The 22,721-nt window shown below is 42.4% G+C and overlaps 1 protein-coding gene and 1 long non-coding RNA gene across 7 annotated transcripts in view; one reads left to right on the top strand and one right to left on the bottom strand.

Annotated features, from left to right (window-relative positions):
• il16 (interleukin 16) overlaps positions 1 to 22,721 on the top strand; it is a 171,786-nt gene that overhangs the window by 125,332 nt on the left and 23,733 nt on the right. For 2 of the 6 annotated variants that reach the window (XR_011086739.1, XM_049717390.2), the window contains one exon: positions 15,444 to 17,344. The exons of 2 other annotated variants lie outside the window; for them this stretch is intronic. Coding sequence is in view for 2 of the 4 variants with exons in the window: in XM_049717390.2 (XP_049573347.1) it covers positions 15,444 to 15,451 (8 nt within the window). In the remaining 2 variants the exon portion in view is untranslated. Of the gene's footprint in view, positions 1 to 1,294; positions 2,598 to 15,443; positions 17,345 to 22,721 lie in introns of those variants that run through there. 2 more of the 6 variants (XR_011086738.1, XM_049717388.2) reach the window with 2 other exon arrangements.
• Positions 9,499 to 11,490, bottom strand: LOC137840234 (uncharacterized). The gene is made up of 3 exons (XR_011086743.1): positions 10,198 to 11,490; positions 9,769 to 9,949; positions 9,499 to 9,564 (listed from the first exon to the last, which is right to left on the bottom strand). It is a non-coding gene; the product is annotated as an uncharacterized lncRNA (long non-coding RNA).

The raw sequence follows: 22,721 nt of genomic DNA, 5'->3' as shown, positions 1-22,721 counted from the left end.
CGGTGAATAATTTTCAAAAGAAATCACATCGACAAAACATCGACAGCGGAAGATGTATTGTTGATTTTAAATTGTAAAATACAGCGAACCTTCGTTTTTCGCGGGTGTTACGTTAAAAAAGAATCCGACATAGACGTAATCTGCATATTCATTATTATTAGTATTATTATTATTATTAATATACTGTTGGATTCTGTCCACAATTTAGGGAGCGCGTTATCTGCGCCTCACGGCAAAAGCCTTTGCCGATCACCTGTTATCCAATTTACTCACTGCGTGCTCGTTTGATTTCTTCAGATTTAGGAAAATGCAAAGACACTGAAGCAGAAATTAGACTTAGACAGATTGGTTGAGTTCAATCACAATTCTTGTTCAAAAAGCTCTGTTTTCAGGAAAGTACAATACAGCGCTGGGCCCTTCAAGAGCGGAAAGTCTCCATTCAGAAAAGGCAAAGTCCAAGGTTGTTAGATCAGTTTTATATTCAGTAGCACATTGTGGGCCGGGATTGATGGGCGATGAGTCTTCGGGGTGGGGCAAGTTCGAAGGAGAGTCTGCTTCCATGGGAGTGGTGCTGGTTATGGGCGATTCGGTGTGTTGGTGGGGGGCTGTTGGTGTGTGTGTGTGTGTGTGTGTGGAGGGGGCTGTTGTCTTCCATCCCGTCTCTCGGCCTTGGCGATCATCTTTGGCCGAGTTCTCGGGTGGCTCCTTCTGGCACCTGCTGGTTTTATCGCCACGTGGCCTTCCTGTAAACATTCTTCTCCAATCTTGGACATACACTGTCGTACCTCATTCAACCGTATCTTTTCTTTGTTAGGCAAACTATTTCCCTCTGTGCAGAGCGTTCAGTAGTAATCAAAAACTGGCGTCTAGCATGAGTCAAAACATAAGATACAATCAAGTACTGAACGGTCAAGGCGATTCTGGCCGTGTCCATGATTCAGAGAAAAAAACATCAGGCATGCATTCCACAGTTCCTTAAGGGTCGTTAAGCTATTTAGGCAATATATCAAAAGTCATTTGTTATTTCAAAGTCCTCAGAAATATATCAGATCATAAAGTTATAAAAACCTTTCTCATCACCACTTATCAAAAATGTCTAGTTATGTCTTCTTTATTGATTTGGTGTGTAGGTATAATTATATGCTTAAAATGTTTCTTTTATTTATTTAATATGTGAATATACTTGTCTGCTTATGTACTTTATTCAATGAGGTTTGAGCATATCTGTTTTTGTAGCTAGGCAGGACTTTTTGTATTTTGACCTCATTCCTTCAATACCGTATCTTTTTTTCAGGCAATGTACGCCTCTTACAATGTCACAAGCCTCCTGCAGCCCCACAGTTCATTTTTTTCTAATCATTTGTTAGATTTAATATGTTTAACTTTTACAATGTAAAATGAAGAATAAATATGAGCTGCGGGCTGTGAGAAGAAGCCTCCTTTTCATTTCATGGACGAAGCATATCACAACACTGACATTGAACTTTGTGCTTATGTGTTTGCATTAAAATATCCCCTAATTATCTTGGCTTATTATTTTGAATCTGTGGTGTACAAAGAAATTCTTCATTCAAAGTGGGCTGGTCTAAACTATGAAATCTCAGGGCTGAAGTCCCATTGCGGCCCTGCCCAGAAGTTAGATAGTATGGGTCGGGGGAATGAGGGAATGTTTGCCCTGCTTCTGCAACCACAAATCTTAATAAGTTCTCTGACCCACTAACAAAATTGACAGCAGAGGCCAGTGTTTCAACAAGTTCACTCCGCATTTGCCAGCAGTAGGTTCAACAGCAGCACAGGAAAACACAATACCAAAAAGCACAGTTGATTGAAAATGACATTTTCCAACACAATTTAAAATTTTAGACCTGTAGTCCAAAAACAAGGACCAGATCCTTGATCATGAGTAGGGCCAGACACACGCTGCACTAAATTAAGAGTCAATGGCCCGGTTTAGGAGACAAGGCTTAAGCCTAGAGACAGTCTAATATGCTGTTTGGCCCAATTTTAAGTCACTTGCACGGATTTATACCTTAAAATAGGTATAGATTCAGCCTGTTCTGGTTTAAGCAAAGCAATTGCAAGACCTACTCTGACTAAATTGAAGTTTATATTAATCCAGTCAGTCTTAACTTTAATTTAGTACAACTATTTGTGAAAGGGAGAGCAGATACTTTGGGAGCATGGAGTATTTATAATTCCTAAATGAGCAGGAGCAATCAGGCCGGCCAGGCAAATACTTGTGGATGGGAGTAATCCATTGAATGAATTTGAGTTAATAACTTTTAGAGAGCACTGAACAAAGAAGATGTACTGGACATAATTGCATTGCTTGAGACTAGACTTTCCTCCATGGCTCAAAGAGGAAGTCCTGTTCCCATTTCTCTCCAAGTTATAATCACTGAGATTTTTGGCTGCTGAAACCTTTCCCTGTGAAACTGGTGACTTCTGTGGTGTAAATGAAGCAACAGCGTGTATAATGGTTCACAATGTCTGCAGTGCAGCAGGAGGGTGAGGCAAAGACGTAGTTTTGGACAAGCAGGGGTCGAACTAACAGGCAAGCAGGAGTGAGGCGCAATTGTGGTCAAGACAATAGGTCAGGGCAGGTGGACGAGCAAACAAGCTCGGCAACAGGAATTGGACGGCAACTAGAACAGAAGCAAGGGGCAACAGGGGCAGGCACAGGAACCGGGAGCAAGACTGGCAGCTACATAAGATAAACTGACAGGTAGTGTTGAGAATGCAGGGTTTAAATACAGTGGAGCCTCGGTTTTCGAACACACCTCAGTGCGCAGGGATCTTAATTTGGTCCGATTGCGCAACCGCAGCGCGCCGGGCGCTCAGTGTCGCATTGCTTTAGGAGCGTCTTTGTGTTTTAGGATGGCTTTACTGCTCCCACTTGCTTCCTTTGGAGGCATGATTAGAGTTGATGCAATCCTCAGAGTAACGAGAACGTAATAATGAACGAAGTCAGTTGGCATGCGGGTCCTCTCGGCTCATCTCGCGAGGTTCGACAACCGAATTTCGTCCGACATCCGAAGCAAAAAAATTTCGAATTTTTTGTTCAAATACCGATTTGTTCGAGAACCGGGACGTTTGAAAACCGAGGCTCCACTGTATTAGAGTTAATGAGCCGGGAGCAGGTGTGGTGATGATCAGCAGGTGCAGACAATCAGTGCTGATTGCTGCATAACAGGACAGGAAGGGCAGGAGCAGAGAAACAGAACTGTCTGAGGTGCTGATCGGAGCGGACACATTGTGCAACTCCACAACTTCCTGAAGCAACATAACTGTCCCGACCCTCAAATGGAAGATTTGCACTCAGAGCTGATTCACGTTCAGTCAGAAAAGCGATATTTTTTGTCATAAAATGATTGAATGTGGGTTGTATTTGCTTGAATTGTGTTTGTGATGTACAAAAACACGGTGTTAAAAATTTATTAACTAAAAAAAGGCTTTTGTGGTGACATATTTGTGGTGAAATATTTTCACAATTTTATTCCATTACACAGCTTTCTCATACATCGTTCATTGAACACCTGTCTTCTAATTTCATAGCCAATTCAACCTGTATATATGTGAAATACCGGACAGAACAGTCAATCGCGACAAGATGCAGACTTTATTGTTCGTGGGGAGAGGGGAAGTGGAGTGCTGGAGTTCTGGTAGGGTCGGTGTGACAGCGTTGTCGGGAAGTGGCTGGTGGGCGTGGGCGGCGGCGCTGCGGCCAGCCGTTTGGCGACCCTGGTTGGCGGCCGGCTGGAACTCATCTGCCACAGAGAGTAGCAGAGCTAGTGCTCAGCAAATAATCGTGGTCGGGGACAGGTCGGTGGTCGAGACAGAAGGCGATCTGTACGTGGTCATAAATGAGCAAATGGTGGGGGCGGGCGGCAGGCAGAGCGAGGTCGTAAACGGGTGATCGGTCAGGACGGGCGGCAGGCAGGACAGGTCAGTAAACAAACAAGGTGGGCAACGGGTGTCAGACGAGATATGCACAGTGAGTGAACAAATAGCATCATGGGACAGACTGACAAGGACTGGTTGGGATGACGGGGTTGAAATGGAGCTGTAAACGAGGCGTGGCAGGTGCAGGTTGTTAGGGTTTTCCAGGTTATCTTTATCATAGGATTATGTTGGAATGTAGACTATAATGATTAACCAATCTTGTCTTGCTCTCACAGCGCAGTAAAATAAAGTGGTTGCTTCCTCTGCTTGATTGACCAGCTGCAGAGGAAGCAACCAAAGTTGTTCTGTTTCCCACAATATCGTAAAACACCCCCTGCTCTGATCTTACCAGAGGCCGGGGGTTCACCAGACCTGTCAACTCTCAACCCCCACTCTGTTTCTCTTAATAAATATCCTCTTGCAGGAAGGAGAGTCCAGAGCTCTATTCGAACATCGCTGTACGCACAGCGACGAATGGACTCTCCACCTGCAGGTGTCTAAAAGGACTTACTTGTCTCCCGTGTGGTTCTTGCAAAATAAGTTGGAGTGAGCAAATCTCTAACACAGGTGATTTAGTTGATTGACGGGGCGTGGCTGTGTGTGTGTGTGTGGCTGCGCTAATAGACCTACACTTGTTTTCTGGTTTAGTTGACTGGTTCTTTTATCACAAATTATTTAGGTTGTTTTATTTACCTGACATGTTTCGGCGTGTACTTTCGCCTTCATCAGAGTGTCACTGGTGTAGGTATGACGTGTCTATCAGCCGATGAATGAAGGCGTGGCTCACTTGTCAGATTTGACAGGTGAGTCACACCCTCTGCTGTCCGTTGACCCCTCCAGAATGCTGCTCCAGGTGGTAGAGAGCATGAAGGCTCTCTTGTCCCTGTTGATGGTCCTCGATGGCCTCCCTGATCCAACGCTGATGTTTGTTTTCTTCGGTGTGGATGACTCTGGCCTTCTACCAGTCCATTATGTGAGTTTCTCTTTTGCAATGGTCGGTGATGGCTGACTCGTAGTGTTCCTGTTGTGCTTGTTCTTTGTTTGCTCTTGTTTGTCTTGTTGCTGTCTCCTTATCACACTCCTTCTTGTGTTCGTTTTTTCTTGTAGTAAAATTCCTCCCTGTCTCCCCGATGTATGATTTATTGCATGATTTGCATGGGATCTCGTATATGGAGTTGCATTTATTTTCCGGGTGTATTTTGTCCTTTGTATGAACCAGTATCTGACGGAGTGTTGTGTGTGTTTATGTTGTGTTTTCTCATGGCTCTTTGGATGCGTTCCGTAACCCCTCTCACGTACGGCAACGTCACCATTCCTCTGTGTTTTTGTTTACTTGTTTGTTTCTTCTTTCCCCCCTGTGTTGTGTTGTTTTTGTTTTTGACCTGTCCTGCACCTTTAGTTATTGCCCACTGTGGATACTGACACCTTTTAAGTGCGTGTTGTATGTGTTTTTCTTCCTGTGTTCTGTCATCCGGGTCCGTGATTCTTGTTGTACGTTCGTGTAATGTCCTGATTACTGACAGTTTGTGGATAGTGGGGTGTTCAAATGTCCAAAGAAGGTATTGGTCGGTGTGTGTGGGTTTTCTGTGTACTTTTATTTTGATATCTCCGTTGTCTGTGTGGTGTATGTTTATGTCCAGAAAAGCTATGGATTGATCCATTTCCTCTTCGTGATTTAATTTGATACTGCCAGTTGTTGGGTTCACAACATTTATCTGAAATCAATCTCAGAGGCGGTAGGTCTTTTTGGCTTAGCGTTTTCTTCTGCGCAGAAGGACACACCCCAGACACACACAGCAAGTGTGGCTGAGATCCGCACTCTTCTCGAGTTTAGCCGTGCCTTTTATTGAGAAAGAAACAATTGGGCAAGTGTACATGACCACAGAACAAAAGGGATACTCTTATGGACGGGGCAGTATGGACGTCTCATGACCATTAGCTTAACAAAGACGTAGTCTTAGTGGCCCTGGGAATACATCGCTGTGCCGTATTCATGACTTCAACTTAAATAAGACCTTTGTCTGCTTCAGCCATCCCATGACAATCTCATGATCTGTACATGTCTAGCTAACTGTAGGGCTTATTGTATAGCGCATAGATTCCAATGATAAAAAGTATATTATTTCCAACACCAGTGGTGTCTATGGTGTTGAGATGGTCTGTGAGGTGTTGTGTATGTCCTGTTTTCACTTTTTCCAGAATGTCGTCTATGTAGCGTTTCCATAATGTGGGTCTGTATTCATCCGGGGCTGTTGAGAGTGATTTCTGTTCCAGGTCCTCCATGAAAAAAACTGCACATGGTGGTAGACAGTGGGTCTCCCATGGGGAATCCTTCTTTCTGTCTGTAAATTGTGTTTCTGAATTGGAAGTATGTGGAAGTGGCGATGAAATGGAGTAGCTGAGTGATTCAAGATTCAAGAGATTCAAGAGTTTTTTATTCGCCATGTTTGAGCGTGCCAAACAAGGAATTTGACTTCGGTAAATCACAGCCTCTGTTCAACATTTAGGTGACTAACAACAACACTCAGGATATGTGAAAAATGGAAGATATTCTCAAACATCCCCTGATTTTAAACTCCCAAGAGGGCAAGGAAAAACGCAAAACTCCAGCTGTTAGATTTGTGCATTTTTTGAGTGTCCTGTCAGCTAATAATCTGTCATGTACTATGTGTATGGTGGCCTGTGTTAGGTTCAAAGTCAGAAAAAGGATCAGCAGACAAAACCAGTGAGGCAGAATGTTGAGTCTTTTCTCGCGAGGAGTGCAATCAGACTTACAGCAGTCCCGAAATACACTAAAGGTCCGTTAACACTCCTCGCTCTTTTTATTTAGGAATGCCCTACCCACAATGTGAGACTAGCCCCTGAGGTGGGGGGAAGTGTGGGCTTTGTCTCATGAGAAAAGAAACGAGATTCTATAAACAAAAGAAGTCGTAGACAAGATGTCATAAGAATCGAAAAGAGTGCAAGGACAAAATGTTATGTGAAATAAGAAGTCACAGACAAGACACCATGAGAAAAGAGTGCAAGGACAAAATGCCATGTGCAGACATCAACAAAATAGTTTGAGCTATCAACAGCTTTCTTGGATTCCCAGAGATGTAGAAGGTCAGGAAGCTCCAGACAGCATCGTATGACTTGTTGTGTTCTGGTGGACGTCTGCAAGGCGAAACAGCAAGCATTCTGTGCAATAATTTTATTAATACGTACTCATTAGGGAACGCATGATAACATATATATACAATTTATCTAACAGCCTGTGTGGGTGTTTTTGTGAAGAGTGAAATGACATGTGATATGAACATTTCATAGTTCTGTACTTTTATGTGGGTGAGTTCTGTGGTGAGTTGTTTTGAGTTTTTGCAATGTTGATCTGTGAGTTCCAGTAATGGTTTTATTATTTCTGTGAGTGCTTTTGAAAGGTTGTATGTAACTGATCCTATGCTGTCTACAATGGGGCGGAGAGGTGTACCTGGTTTATGGATTTTTGGTGTACCGTAGATCCTGGGGATGATGTCAGCTGTGGGTACTAAGTGATTGTGCGACTGTTTTTCGATTTTATTTTCAATGAGTAGTGGTTTAAGTAATGCTTTGAGTTTATTTTTCTTGTCTTCTGTTGGGTCTTTTTTTTTTAACACTTCATAGGTGTCGTCATGCAGTAACTGCTGCATCTGCTCTTCTTTATGCCTTTGTCTGCTGGGAGGATTGTGATGTCTTTATTTTTTGCTAGTGTATTCATGGCTCCCTGCGAGCATTTTAACGTCTATTAGACGTCTATATGCTACCCAGGTGTCTCGGCTAAAACACGTCTAAAAATGGTCTAAAAGTGTAACAAATATGTCTATATTTGTTACACTTTTATATAGGATAGGATATAGGAGTTTCCTTACACTATATGCCATAATCAGCAATATTAAAATAATAAAAGGCTTGCAATAATTCAGTTGATTTGTAATGAATCCAGAATGTATGACATTTTTTTTTAAATTGCATTACAGAAAACAAAAAACTTTATCACAATATTCTAATTTTCTGAGACAGTCCTGTAGGCGTCTACGGGATAGACGTCTATAAGACATCTATATGGGGAAGTTTTTTTAGACGTCTACGAGATAGACGTCTATTTGACGTCTATTAGAAGTCTATATGTGAAAGTTTTTTAGATGTCTACGGGATAGATGTCTATTAGACGTCTATATGTGAAAGATGTTAGAGATTTGCTCACTCCAACTTATTTTGCAAGAACCACACGGGAGACAAGCAAGTCCTTTTTGGCACCTGCAGGTGGAGAGTCCATTCGTCGCTGTGTGTGCAGCGATGATCGAATGGAGGTCTGAACTCTCCACCCTGCAAGGGCATATTTATTAAGAGAAACAGAGTGGGGGTTGAGAGTTGACAGGTTTGGTGAACCCCCGGCCTCTGGTAAGATCAGAGCAGGGGGTGTTTTACGATGTTGTGGGAAACAGAACAACTTTGATTGCTTCCTCTGCAGCTGGTCAATCAAGCAGAGGAAGCAACCACTTTATTTTACTGCGTTGTGAGAGCATGACAAGATTGGTTAATCATTATAGTCTACATTCCAACATAATCCTACGATAAAAATAACCTGGAAAACCCTAACAAAAGATTTCTAGACATCTACGGGATAGACGTCTTTTAGACGACTATTTGTGAACGTTTTTTTAGACGTTTATTGAGTAGACGTTCGAATGATGGCTAATAGCTATTAGCGTGATTAGCGCTAATAGCTAGTGATCATTTCAACATCTAGACGTCTATTCAACATTGAGGTTCTCTTCAATACAATAACCTGTGATCCTTACCTTTGTGTAGTTCCAGGATGTTGTGAAAATGCATTTGATCAGTAATGGTCCAGGATGTGAAAATTTACATTTTTTAATATAAAAATAGGTTTCAGTAACAGTCATACTTATGTTAGCTGCAGATATAAATACACCTTTTGCTGTTAAAATTAACCAAAACGATAATTGAACCTAAATTTAAAAAAAAAATCAAACATTATCCAACCATCACAAATACAAATGTGCAATGTTTTTAAATCATGTTTAAAAATGCAAAAAGCCCCCTTTGCTACACAGCGCTGGAGCCTGTTTTAATTTTAAAGCCATTGCGGTCCTTGTTTCATCATCCGTGGCCTCTGTGCGTGTCGCCAACAGCTTCTCCAAAGATGAACTCGATGGACATCAGGCACCACCCATTGTAGACCTTGAAATTACTCTGTAAAAGAAATATGAATATGGAAAAAAAACAACTACCTGTAAAGTAGTTTTACCTTGATGTATGTCATGTCAGTCGCACATTTCGAACATAAAACAATCGCACAGGAACGAGCAGACAAGTTTTTTTTATTTACCAGTGCTATCAGAGCAGTCTTCTTGTGCGCCCTGTTTGCACGAGTTTCACCACCACGCATATTGTCATTTGTGTAAAATCTACAACAGAAAAAAAAAATGTCTGCATTAAGAGCAGCCACCACATCGTAAGCATTCATTATTGTCTTTTCTAATCTACGGTACAGATGTCAAACTAATCATACCAGTCCATGGTCTTGGAAACATGCAGGTCTTCAAATCAGCCCCTCCCAAAACAAGACTGCTTTGCAATCTGCATACAAGACATTATGAACAGTGTCTCAGGAGAGTGGAATTAAGAGTAGACAAAATTTAATTGAGGACTTTTTTTCTTGTAAATCAAGCAAAAAAAGTAACTTTGACGGTACAGCAATTAAATCAAACGGAACCCTACAGGTTCCATTTGTAAGCTATCAAGAGTGAAGGAGGGATCACAACATCCAAAATTTTGACTAACCAATTTCAAGCTTAATCATTCTGTCATTCATTCTTGCATCCTGTTTGTCATTTATTTCCTTGGACATCAAGTCAAAGGTCTCCAGATCAATCGTGGGCAACCGTCCACTCTCCGCGTCACTTTATGAATGAGATTTGAGGCTCCTCAGCCCATAGATTGCCAGAAGGCGCTCCATGATGACCTTCAGAAATGTGAAAACATACAGGGTAAATCTGGGTTTTATTTTGCACTTTGACATTTGAAAGTCAAGGCAATGCAAGGTCCATATTGAAGATTGCAATTACAACATACACTTTTTGCATATGCGCGACAGTAGTTAAGCATACATAAGTATATTCAAACCACCAATAACAGATACATTTCCAAAGACAACGCAAGGCAGGTGTGATTACTTCTACAATCAAGAATAACTCAAAAATCAATCTGTACCTTGTGGAGTCTGGTCAGTTTTTAATGCAGATGCTCCTCTTTTCTCCAGGCTTGAAGTCTGAAAAAGAGGGAAAGGGAAAAAGAACATGTCTGATTTGACAAATTACCCATCAACCGCTGTTAATCACATGACACAACACAATTTTAACTTTTGAAGTGATTTGCCTTGCAGTTCCAAGCCCTCTTGAGCGCAAAGCAAAGTTAGGCGCACATTTTAATGACATCAGAAGTTAAAAACCTACCTTTTCACGTGCTTGAGCTAAATCTGGAGTCACAAATCACTACATGGGTAAAAAAAGGGAAATTACATCTTTGCCATGCCATCAGAAAATCTCAAATTTGCGAATAACCCCAAAAAACACGCTCACTCCAACTATTCGCAAGAGTAGTTTATATGGGTCACCATACATTTCAAGCAACATAAAATGCCTTGCATTAAAAACGTAAGATGAATAAGTTTTAACCACGTTTAAAAAGTAAAGGATGTCAACTTTACCAAACCACCGTCCCAACAAACACGTACAAACAAACCACTCGCAAAAAGATTCTTGAAACATACAGAGCACGCATTACGTACCTAAATGCAGCCCTTATTTGTTTTGTAGAAAAATAAATTGTTTTGTTCTTTTTTTTTAGCAGCGTCGACTGGATTTAATATTGGTTATAGAAATAACCACACTTCACACGGATCAATGCTTGTTTAAAACAAAGCATCACATCTTCTGTACATTATGTATACAACTGAATTGTTTTGGTTTAATATTTCATATTTGATGGATTTAATTTTTGACCTGGATTTAATTGACCTGGACGACAACACGTTGACCTGGCTCGCCTCAACGGAGCTACAAGTCTGAAGACACATGAGAGAAGAAGAAGACTGTAAGAGTGTGCGCAAGGAGTGTTCGCTCTACAGTGTAGAGCGCATGGAACATACGCACACACAGCACAAAGCAGGCGATAAAAAGTGTTTTCTTCTCCCTAGGGTGGCATCACAGAAAATAATTGAGAAGCACTGGCTGCTCTCAATGTTGAAATTTTTTTTCTGTTGTAGATTTTACACAAATGACAATATGCGTGGTGGTGAAACTCATGCAAAGAGGTCGCACAAGAAGACTGCTCTGATAGCGCTGATAAATAAAAAAAAAAGTCTGCTCGTTCCTGTGCGATTGCTTTATGTTCGAAATGTGTGACTGACATGAATACATCAAGGAAAAACTATTTTACAGGTAGTTTTTTGTTTTTTTCCATATTCATATTTCTTTTACAGAGTAATTTCAAGGTCTACAATGGTGCCTGATGTCCATCTACGGAGAAGCTGTTGGCGACGCGCACAGAGGCCACGGATGATGAAACAAGGACCGCAATGGCTTTAAAATTAAAACAGGCTCCAGCGCTGAGTAGCAAAGGGGGCTATCAAAAGCCCACGAGAGAGTGATGTTTATATTGTTTCCCCCTTGTGTTTCACCGAGCTGGTTGTTTTGTTTATTTGATATGTCCTACATAAAATATGTATATATTTATATTGTAACTGTCATGTAACATGGGGGGAAGAGATGGTGCAAATGGTAAAATATGGATTGTTCACAGGAATAAATTGGCAGAGCTGAAATTCCAAATTTGTCCAAAAGATGGCGCCAGACCAAAACATGAGACCAAAAAAGGGGCCAGAATAAGCTAAGCAAGTTAAAATAGAAATAAAACAGGAACACGGTGTCAGAGTGTGAGTCACGCATGGACGCACAAATGTGATTTTTATTTTTTTGATTTCTTTGCTTGGCTAAAAATGTATTCTGTAACCGCTTAAAGCAATATTATTAGTCAATTTGATCAAGAGACCCATCACTATGAGAATAGTGGCGTGACATAAATTGTTTGGAGAAGCACGAATGTGATTTTTATTTTTTGATTTCTTTGCTTGGCTAAAAATGTATTCTGTAACCGCTTAAAGCAATATTAGTAGTCAATTCGGTCAAGAGACCCGTCACTATGAGAATAGTGGCGTGACATAAATTGTTTAAAGAAATAGGTCAAAGGTTTGGATTTTTATTTCAGAGTTAATTGAAGCGTAACTTTAAAAAGTTATTTTCATGGAACAGGAAGAGAAGAAAAGGGGAAGTGAAAGGTTTTACCAGGGGCTAGCTGTGCATTTGGTGGAAAGTAATGCGTGGTCAGGGCGGAAACAGCTGCTGAAGGCGACAGATGTCCAAGCGCGGGAAAAAAACTGGGCACTCATACCCTATAGTAGGCGTGGGAAAACTGACCAGTTTATTCTATAGGCGTGGGAAAACTGGGCAGTCTTACCCTATAGGGAAGGTATAGAAGAAAGAAAGGGGGGGGGGGGGGACAGAGAAGTCTATAAAAGGTTCTGCAGGGGCAGCTTCAGGGCTTTTTCCCCCAAAGAGCGCTCATACGTGAAGGAGCCCGAAGGAGTTTCAAGATTTTTTCCAGAGTCCCGAGATCTTTGTGTGAGACGCAGGACCGCTGGTCTGAAATTAACTTGGATTTACTCCAAAAAATTGGACTGGACAACTTTACAGGAGAAATAAACTACTTTTATGTATTTTAGCGAGAGTAGGGAATAGTCATCGGGCCGCCGGCTCCCTCGAGGCCAGCCTGTTTCTCTAATTTGGATTTTAGAAGTAAGATCAAATTGATCACTCGACTTTGCTTCCACCAAAAATAGCACGCAGCTGGTATCTACCTTTTCCCTCTTTCATGAACTGTGTTTTGCAATCGAATTGTTCTGGGATTGAATGATTTTATTAACACGGGTATCAGTGAGTGAAATTGTTCGGTTTCTGGAGTAATTGAGATTTGTAATTCTATTCCATGTTTCTTCAATAAATGTGTTTTGTCTATTACTTACTTCGTTGTGCGCGGATTTGTACTGAATATGCAGTCGATGGTCTGGGGTTGATTTGACGATTTGATTAATGTGCGGGGGGTTATTATGGTATAACATAGGACCGCAATAAATAAAAGTAACATCAGACAACTTTAGAGAATTGAATAACTTCCGTAGTTATTTGAGCCACGAGTGAATTTCAATCCGTTCGAAAGTTCGCTTCGTCTGAATAAATTAATGGAAGTGTTTAAATTGGATTATTGGTTTGGTGTAGAACGGAAAGTAATTTAAATATTTGAAGGGCGCAGGCCCGTTTCCCCTTTTGACGGGCCGCGTAAAAAGTAACTCCGAACAAGTTAGAGAATTAAATAACTTTCGTAGATATTTAAGGGAAGAGTCAATTTCGTTAAAAGTGAATTTGTTTGAAAATTTACTTCTTCTAAATAAAATGACGACGATGGTTAAAATAGATTATTAGAGTTGGTGGAGGATAAAAGTATTTTGATTGTCCGTCGGGCGCGGCCCAGTTCCTAAATTTGTCGGGCCGCGTCAAAAGTTAAGTCAAGTCAAGTCAAGTCAAGTTTATTTGTATAGCCCTGAATCACAAACAGTCTCAAAGGGCTTCACATAGCCAAAATTGACAATTATTCTCAAAGCATCCCCTGATCATAAGCTCCCAAAAGGGCAAGGAAAAACTCAAAAAACCCCTGCCAGGGGAAAATGAGAAACCTTGAGAAGGGACCACAGATGGAAGGATCCCCCTTTCAGGATCACCAGGTTGTAATGGATGCAGAGAGTGCACAAGTAATACATAATATGAAAATCAATGACAAAAAATGGATGTCGGAGGTGCCCTCGATTGTCCTGGCGGTGTCCTCAAGGGGGCCGAGCCGCAGCTCCCCCATCCCGAACTGGTCCCCGAGAATCCAGCCAGCCGCTATCAGCTTTTGAGCCACCTAACCCCCTCCCCAGCCGGGGAGGAGGTGGGCAGAGAGAACAGAACAAACTCCGGCCAAATCGGCCATCACAAGTTAGTTAAAGGCCATCTCATAGAAATGTGTCTTTAAACGTGTCTTAAATGTTTCTACTGAGGTAGTAGTTCTAATATCCATTGGTAGGGCATTCCAAAGCTCTTCCAAAGTTAAACGGGACACGATTGAAAAATAGACTTGCCTTCCAAATTAATTACTGGGCAAATCTAAATAGAGCACGACATTTTTATTCGGTTTAAGAAAGTTGTTACTCTTTTTAAAGCAATCAAGTGGGGTGAAGCACTCCGACGGTTAAGTGCTAGATCTACGTATAAGAAGTTAGAATTAATAATATAAAGTGCATTAATTTTCTTCTTAAATGCTATTATTGTCACACTTTTATTAATTCGATTCTCTTTCGAATAAAGAAGTTGGTCGGCTCGCTGCATGAGCGACCAAGTGGAACGGACCCATATCAACATTTACTTCGGCAAAACTAGTGCTTGAGTGCGCTATACAAACGAATCCCTGACGTCTTAACAAAGACATCTAAAAATATCCGTAACATAATAAGAACTTCAAACATTAGCGGGGAGCCATCAATACGATGCGGTCACTTCGAAGTCTTGCCTCGAATTGAGTTACTCGGCTCGAGCTTCGGGTGACTTGAGAAGGATTGGCGTCGTACAGAAATTAGATTGATTCCGGTGGAGTTAATTTAACTCGGGTGGTTAGATTACGGACGAATCTCCGAACCCGGCTAGGACAAACCCGTTACCGGGAAGCCGGGGGCACCTTATTGGAAGAGGTGCGTAACTTAGTAGTTTTGTTCTATTAAAACAGCCCCCATTTTTTAAATATTGTATGTATATTTTTACATTTTTAAACATATCACTTAAAAACATTGCACATTTATATTTGTGATGGTTGTACAATGTTTGATTTTTAAAAAAAAATGTAGGTTCAATTATCATTTTGGTTAATTTTAACAGCAAAAGGTGTATTTATATCTGCAGCTAGCATAAGTATGACTGTTACTGAAACCTATTTTTATATTAAAAAATGTAAATTTTCACACCCTGGACCATTACTAATCAAATGCATTTTCACAACATCCTGGAACTACACAACGGTAAGGTTCACAGGTTAAATGTATTGAAGAGAACCTCAATGTTGACTAGACGTCTAGATGTTCAAATGATCACTAGTTATTAGCGCAATTAGCGCGATTAGCGCTAATCGCGCTAATAGCTATTAGCCATCATTCGAAGGTTAAAGGGAAATGTGCTTTCGGGAGTTTGCAAACATATTTTTTAAGGTTGTGTTAAACTTATAATCATATTAATATCTAGTATTGGAGTGCTCGTGTGGATCGGTGGGGGGCGAAGAATGTGCAGGCAAACTGCATGAACTTGTTTTCGTTGAAGTGTTGTAGGCCCAGACAGGGAGTACCGGACGAGAACACCTCAAGGTCGTTGAGGAACGAGAACAACAGCACGTCTATGTGGCCCAGCTTCGCAGGGAAATCCAACCACCTGACCTCAGCGATAACACCGACACGGGGAGGAGATGGCCATCGACCAATAAAAAAAAAAACCTTTCACATATAGACGTCTAATAGACATCTGTCACGTAGACGTCTAAAAAAACCGTTCACAAATAGATGTCTAATAGACGTCTATGCCGTAGACGTCTATAGTGTAGACGTCTCATAGATGTCTATGTTATAGACTATAGTCTATAGTATAGACCAGTGGTTCTTAACCTGGGTTCGATCGAACCCTAGGGGTTCGGTGCTTCAGGGGTTCGGCAGAGCTGATATGTCATTGTGTGTGTGTGTGTGTGTGTGTGTGTGTGTGTGTGTGTGTGTGTGTGTGTGTGTGTGTGTGTGTGTGTGTGTGTGTGTGTGTGTGTGTGTGTGGTCCTGTTGTGTCTTCTTTTTCTGTGCGATGATTCTGTCTAATTTACAGATGTGTCGGCTTTTTGTGGCGGTGACTTCCTGTTCGTGTATGCTCTCCAAGTGTCCATGTAGTGTTGTTACCGTGTTTTTGTCCAGGGGAAACCGGTGTTTGAACTGCTCCGTCAGCTGCTGTAGTTCACTGTTGATGTTGTTGAGTTTATTGGTGGTGCATCGTATACGTTCTTTGGCCAGAGTCATCCGCACTCTCCTGATAATCCGCTCCGCGTTCCTGGTTGGGATCGGGTTCTTAACTGTCAGGCTGGCCGGCGTCACCTCTTCATCCCGGCAGCGCAGGTTGAATCTCAGGTGGTTCCTGTAGCGAGCCCGTTTCCTCGTCAGCTTTTCCAGGAGGCGAAACTCCTTGACGCATTTCTCTCCGTAACTTTCTCATAATAGTTCTACTGAGTTCATTTTGTCTTCACTTATAAATTAGTTGACTGGTTCTTTTATCACAGACAAATTATTTAGGTTGTTTTATTTACCTGACATGTTTCGGCGTGTACTTTCGCCTTCATCAGTGTCACTGGTGTAGGTGTGACGCGGCTTTATCAGCTGATGAATGAAGGCGTGGCTCACCTGTCAGATTTGACAGGTGAGTAACGCCCTAAACAACCTAAATAATTTGTCTGTGATAAAAGAACCAGGCAACTAGTTTATAAGTGAAGACAAAATGAACTTAGCGCAACTTGTTTTACGGTGCCGAAGTTTGGGGTTACACCTATCATACTTCACTGTAAAACCTCTCTTTAAACTTAAAAAATGAGCAATACGAACTATACACTGCAAACTATACAATTTTCACACTAAATGAATTGTTTCTCATTGATGAAATATGCAAGCTTCAAGATATTATTATCTATATTTCATTACCAAACATGTAGAAAGTCTCCAGACTGCTGATGTTTGAGCTCTTACATATAAACACCACACTACGGAGCCACACGCTATCATATAATCTAAATACAGAAATCAAGATGTCAGCAAATCCGAAGACCTTCAAAAACAGTGAAAAGTTTACTGATACAATAGAAAGGGTCACATGAAACATCATTCAGATAAAATGTACTTGGACTTAGTGTTTCTGTAATCTCCTTGCATTATGTCTACATTCACAGGCTGTGCCACTGATAGGGAAACCCATAAATGTGAGATGGAGTCACTGTCTTGCAGGCACACTGGACGCTAGTCTTTGAGCACAGGAACAGGCACTACCACTACTGTATTATCAGCAGTGGATCTCTCAAGATGGGCCTTATGGGAGCTTATGATCAGGGGATGCTTTGAGAATAATTGTCAATTTTGGCTATGTGAAGCCCTTTGAGACTGTTTGTGATTTAGGGCTATACAAATAAACTTGACTTGACTTGACTTGGCCTTCAGTGCAATTGACCAGACCATCTCCACATGAGGTACTGGAACCGGCGAGCCGTGATACCCCCATGGTACCGCTCTAGCAGGGTATACAATGCACAATTGGAGCAAATGGCGTGCCTTGTACCTCTTGATCTTCATTCTTCTTGTTTGGCTCTCTTTCTGACCCTTACGGTGCTGCACGTGCACCGAAAGCTGAAAAAAATGGGGTCTGGTTTCCTTGGCATCTAGAGATTTCCTGCCTTGGTTAAAAACCTGAGGGCTGCTGACAATAGAGAGACCAGAGAGGTCCGAGAGACCATGCTTCATCAGGAGATGTTTGGACTCGAAGAGAAAATAGACAAGCAACATGAGGCCAGTGTGGGAGATGACGAGCTGTGATCAGTCAGGACAAGAGCTGTCTAGTGCTGAGGAGCAGTGATCGGGATGCCTGCAGACTGTGACTTCAAATCTATGGAAAATCAAGATAACGTGATTGTTGTTTTCAAATAAAAATGTTACCTTTCTTTCTTTCTTTCTTTCTTTCTTTCTTTCTTTCTTTCTTTCTTTCTTTCTTTCTTTCTTGATGAAGCAGACTGAGCGATCCTATTGGTACAAGACATCAAAGAGAAATAACATCTGTGCGTGGATAAAAGATATCAAAGAAAAATGAAAGACAATGTGGAGACAGTTTAGTGCTGCTACACGTTTTCGCTGTTGGAGAGTGCTTGGGAGCTATTTTAAGTCCAATAAAATGTCCATGATTCTGTGTAGAGGCCGTCCAACCCAAGTCAATGGTGCAAGTGGATGGTCTGTGGGCATCGAGCCTTACAAAAACATGTGTACATGTTCCCAGCGTTGTGGGCACCGGAGCGGTTGTTGGTGTGTGTCTGCAACATGGGGGTGTGTGCCAGAAGTCGTCCCCATTCAGAGTCCAACAACGACGAGGAAGCGAACGGGCGAGGTACGCCGGAGGTCGGTCAGCCACATGAGGTCCGTCGAAGACAAGGACACGGAAAATGGAGATGGAGAGGTGGCCATGGCGGTGGCGAGATCCAAGCTGAAAGCTGAGGGCACGTGCGGAGGTGAAGGAGGTAGACTCCAGGTGGCACTGACTGTATGGGCGGGATGGCTGCAGTGGGCCAGCCGTCCTGACAGGGTTGCAAGCCTGATTCAGGGGGCACATGCTGAGGTGCGGCAAAGTTCAGGGCAGCGTGGACTGGATGGGCGGAATGGCTGCAGTGGGTCAAAGCGGCTGACCTGATGGTGTTGTGAGCCTGAATCAACGTCATCTGTGAGGTGATATGTCGCAGCACTTTGGGCTGCTGGCCAGTGGCTGTCTGACCCGCTGTTACCGTCACCAGCAAGTACGCAATGCCTCAGGCAGACGACTACGGCGGAGTAGATGGCGGTGGCGGGAGAGTGCCCAGTAGCGACTGCGTGAGCTGCTGTTACCACCACCAGCGAGTTCACAAGGCCTCTGGAAGACAGCTGTTCGGAGGAGGCGACGTGGCGGGAGAGCGCCCAGCAGAATGGGTGTGTAGATAGTTACTGTCATCTTTGGTGAACGGCGGTCTTTATTAGCCTCACATTGCAGTGTGTCAAGTCGTTAAGGTGAAGATCACAATGGATCGAGAGTTGCATTGTAACTGAGCTTTATTGGAAGTCTGGCCTTATTTATATGTTGGTGGAGCAGACTTGAGCAATGTCTTGGTACAAGAAAAAAGAAAAAGAAAAATGTTGTGTGTAAGGACAAAATATATAAAAGACATCAGAGTGTGGGAACAGCTCCAAGTCTATATGTACGACAATTTTCATGATGAAATTTGGTTACTAATGGGCATAGAAAAGCCGTGTGCACCAGTAATGCGGCAGGCGTGTACTGTTTCATAGCATGCGTTACACATGCTGGGACACAAGATGGAGCCTGTTGAACAAATTGTCCAGACAGGGGTAAGGGACCCTGGTCCTACAAGAGCCACATCCTGTCGCTTTTCCATGTCCCCCTGTTACAACACACCTGATTCAAATGATCAGTTCATCAGTTACTAGCGCTGTTGGATCCTGAAACAATCCTAACCATTCTGTATTTTTGCGCATGTAGCACTCATTGGTGGCTAGTTTATTAATGCTAGACATTTCAGCCAGGGGTTTCCGGGTGTATTCTGCCTGGTCTAGTCGGTGTGCTGGAGCGTATTGAAGGAAATGGGGTCAAAATACAAAAAGTCCTGCCTAGCTACAAAAACAGATATGCTCAAACCTCATTGAATAAAGTACATAAGCAGACAAGTATATTCACATATTAAATAAATAAAAGAAACATTTTAAGCATATAATTATACCTACACACCAAATCAATAAATAAGACATAACTAGACATTTTTGATAAGTGGTAATGAGGAAGGTTTTTATAAACTTTATGATCTGATAGATAGTTCTGAGCACTTTGAAATAACAAATGTCTTTTGATATATGGCCTAAATAGCTTAATGACCCTTAAGGAACTGTGTAATGCATGCCTGATGTTTTTCTCTAAATCATGGACACGGCCAGAGTCGTCTTGACCATTCAGTACTTGATTGTATCTTATGTTTTGACTAATGCCAGACGCCAGTTTTTGATTACTACTGAATGCTCTGCACAGAGGGAAATATTTTGCCTAACAAAGAAAGAATGAGGTTCGATAGTGTATGTCCAAGATTGGAGAAGAATGTTCACAGGAAGGTCACGTGGAGATAAAACCAGCAGGTGCCAGAGGGAGCCAGCCAAGGACTTGGCCAAAGATGATCGCCAAGGCCGAAAGACGGGATGGAAGACAACAGCCCCCACACACACCGAATCGCCCATAACCAGCACCCACTCCCATGGCGAACTTGCCCCACCCTAAAGACTCATCACCCATCAAACTCGGCCCACACTGGCATGTGCAGCTGATATAAGCTAACCAAAGAACCTTGAACGTTGCCTTTTCTGAATGGAGACTTTCCGCTCTTGAAGGGCCCAGCACTGTATTGTACTTTTCTGAAAACAGAGCTGTCTGAACAAGAATTGTGATTGAACTCAACCAACCTGTGTAAGTCTAATTTGTGTTTCAGTGTCTTAGCATTTTCCTAAATCTGAAGAAATCAAACGAGCACGCAGTGAGTAAATTGGATAACAGGTGATTGGCAATGGCTTTTGCCGTGAGGCGCAGATCGCGCGCTCCTTAAATTGTAGACAAAATCCAACAGTATCCCAGCTTACTTCGGGCAGTAGGCGGGGGGACACCCTGAAGTGGTTGTCAACCAATTGCAGGGAACACATAGACAAAAAAACTATCTCTTTCTCTCTGTTTCTGTCTGTCTGTCTGTCTGTCTGTCTGTTTGTCTCTGTCTGTCAGCCTGTCTCTCTCTCCCTCTCGCTGAGCTCATTAGGGACGAGCCACAGGATATGACACTGACATTAGTGTTGTAAAGCGACAAGTGTGGTGATGTTGGTTTATGTATGAGATATAAAGCACAGAGTCATCAGCACATTGGACATATCTCTATTCATACACAAATTTGTACAATTATAAGATGAATATGTAAGTAATGATTTCCGAACATCACAATACAATATTACCACAGTATGACCCTCACGATACGACAATTAACACAATATAGTGGAGAGGTTGGTGACATAAAGCTCATATACTATAAAACCCCATAAAACTGTAACAAACAAACACCTCTTAGAAAACAAAAGCACAACAATTTGTTTTCATACTTGATATCAACAGTGGCCAGTGATTTTACCATCATGTGTTATCAGCTCAGCGGCCCATATGTAGTTTACAATCCTGCGTTTGACTAAAGGGGGCAAAAAGTAATGTGTTTTGACATAGATGTGCTTCATTTTCATGTCATAACATGACAATGATAGGGAAAATCTTGACATTGTAATATCACCATTATTGTTACAGCCGTAATGATGGATAGTGCTCAACATAAATGAGTATACCCGGCAGAGTTTTTAAAGAAGCACTTACTACGTTCTTATCAGAATCAGAATTCCTTAACATAATAAACTACAATGGTGTCACAAATTGATTGCAAATTATATACTATGTCAATGTTTACCACATGCTTTTTCTCACAAATCTAATTTTGCAACCATGACATGCAGATTTAAGTCAAGCAAAGCTAAATTACAGATATAAAATATTTTAAATCAGGTTTCAAATCAATATAAAACATATGAAAATTGTTATTGTGATCACAGAAAAATTTATAAAAAGCGTAATCAATGGGTTTGCACTCATTTATGTTGATATGTACATTTTTACACACAGTTTAATAGTTATGATCGGCCTTTTGAACTATAATTCAGATGAAACCCCATGCTTAAAATTAGTTGGACACTGTGTACTAGCCGAAGACTTGAAAGAGAATTATTTTTAATTCAGTGTCAATTTTTGGATTTACTGATGTTTTAGTGACTATGTCAAATGGTGATTCTTATTTTGTGGTTAGCATGCAGCCAAGATGGATGTTATGTTAACTGTCACGTCTCGTCCCCAACTGCTCCACTATGTGTCTGTTGTCTTGGTTTCTGTCTGTGTGCTCGCCCCTCCCCTCCTGTGTGCCCATGATCAGTGTGATTGTTCCCACCTGCCTCTCGTTACCTGTCGTGTATAAAAGTCCTGTCTGCCCCTCACTCCCCCTCAGTCCCGGTCGGATCATTGGTTTTGGTTGGTGTCGTGTCGTCTTCATGGTTTTGGTTGCTGTCGTGTCGTCTTCATGTCGTTTTGGTTCCTGTTGGTGTCAAGAATGTTTTCGTTGGGAAGTCATTTTGTTTTGCTAAGTCATGTCAGTTTACCGAGTCTGTATTTTGAGTTCCGCCAATAAACCCTGGTCCAAGCTGCACTTGGTCGTCCTGCTCCATGCTCCACCCGACCGTGACAGAATGATCCGACCATCACAGCGACCAGCGCTTGGACCCCCCTTCACCACCAGCTTCCACTGCGACGCCCGATCCACGTCTGAGCAGGTTCCATCGGCGTGGGCTCCACAGCTGCCGTCGAACTTGCTCCCGCGACTCCGAACCCGCGGCCGCCATCGGAGTGCTTCTGGCGCCAGCGGCTTTGCGGCCGCGATCGGACTCTGGTGCCGCAACGCCGGACCCACGGCCGCCGTTGGTGTGCCTCCCGGCGTCATCAGACTCACGGCCGCCATCGGGCTCCACCCCAGCGTCGCAGGACCCACGGACGTCAGCAGACATCCAAGCCAGCTGCGTCGGACCCGCGATCGTCCCTGGCTCCACTCCCACTGCTGCTGCGCGTGATGGCTCTTGCCGCCGCGCAGAGCCCCGCCTTCCGAATGTCGCCGATCACTGTACGGACTTTGTGAGTGGCCGCCGTTCGCGGTACAGACTT

The sequence above is a fragment of the Syngnathus scovelli genome, chromosome 4, assembly GCF_024217435.2.
Source record: "Syngnathus scovelli strain Florida chromosome 4, RoL_Ssco_1.2, whole genome shotgun sequence".
Lineage (NCBI taxonomy): Eukaryota > Metazoa > Chordata > Actinopteri > Syngnathiformes > Syngnathidae > Syngnathus > Syngnathus scovelli.
The sequence above is the reverse complement of the archived record's forward strand: the minus strand, read 5'-3'. Positions and strand labels throughout refer to the sequence as shown.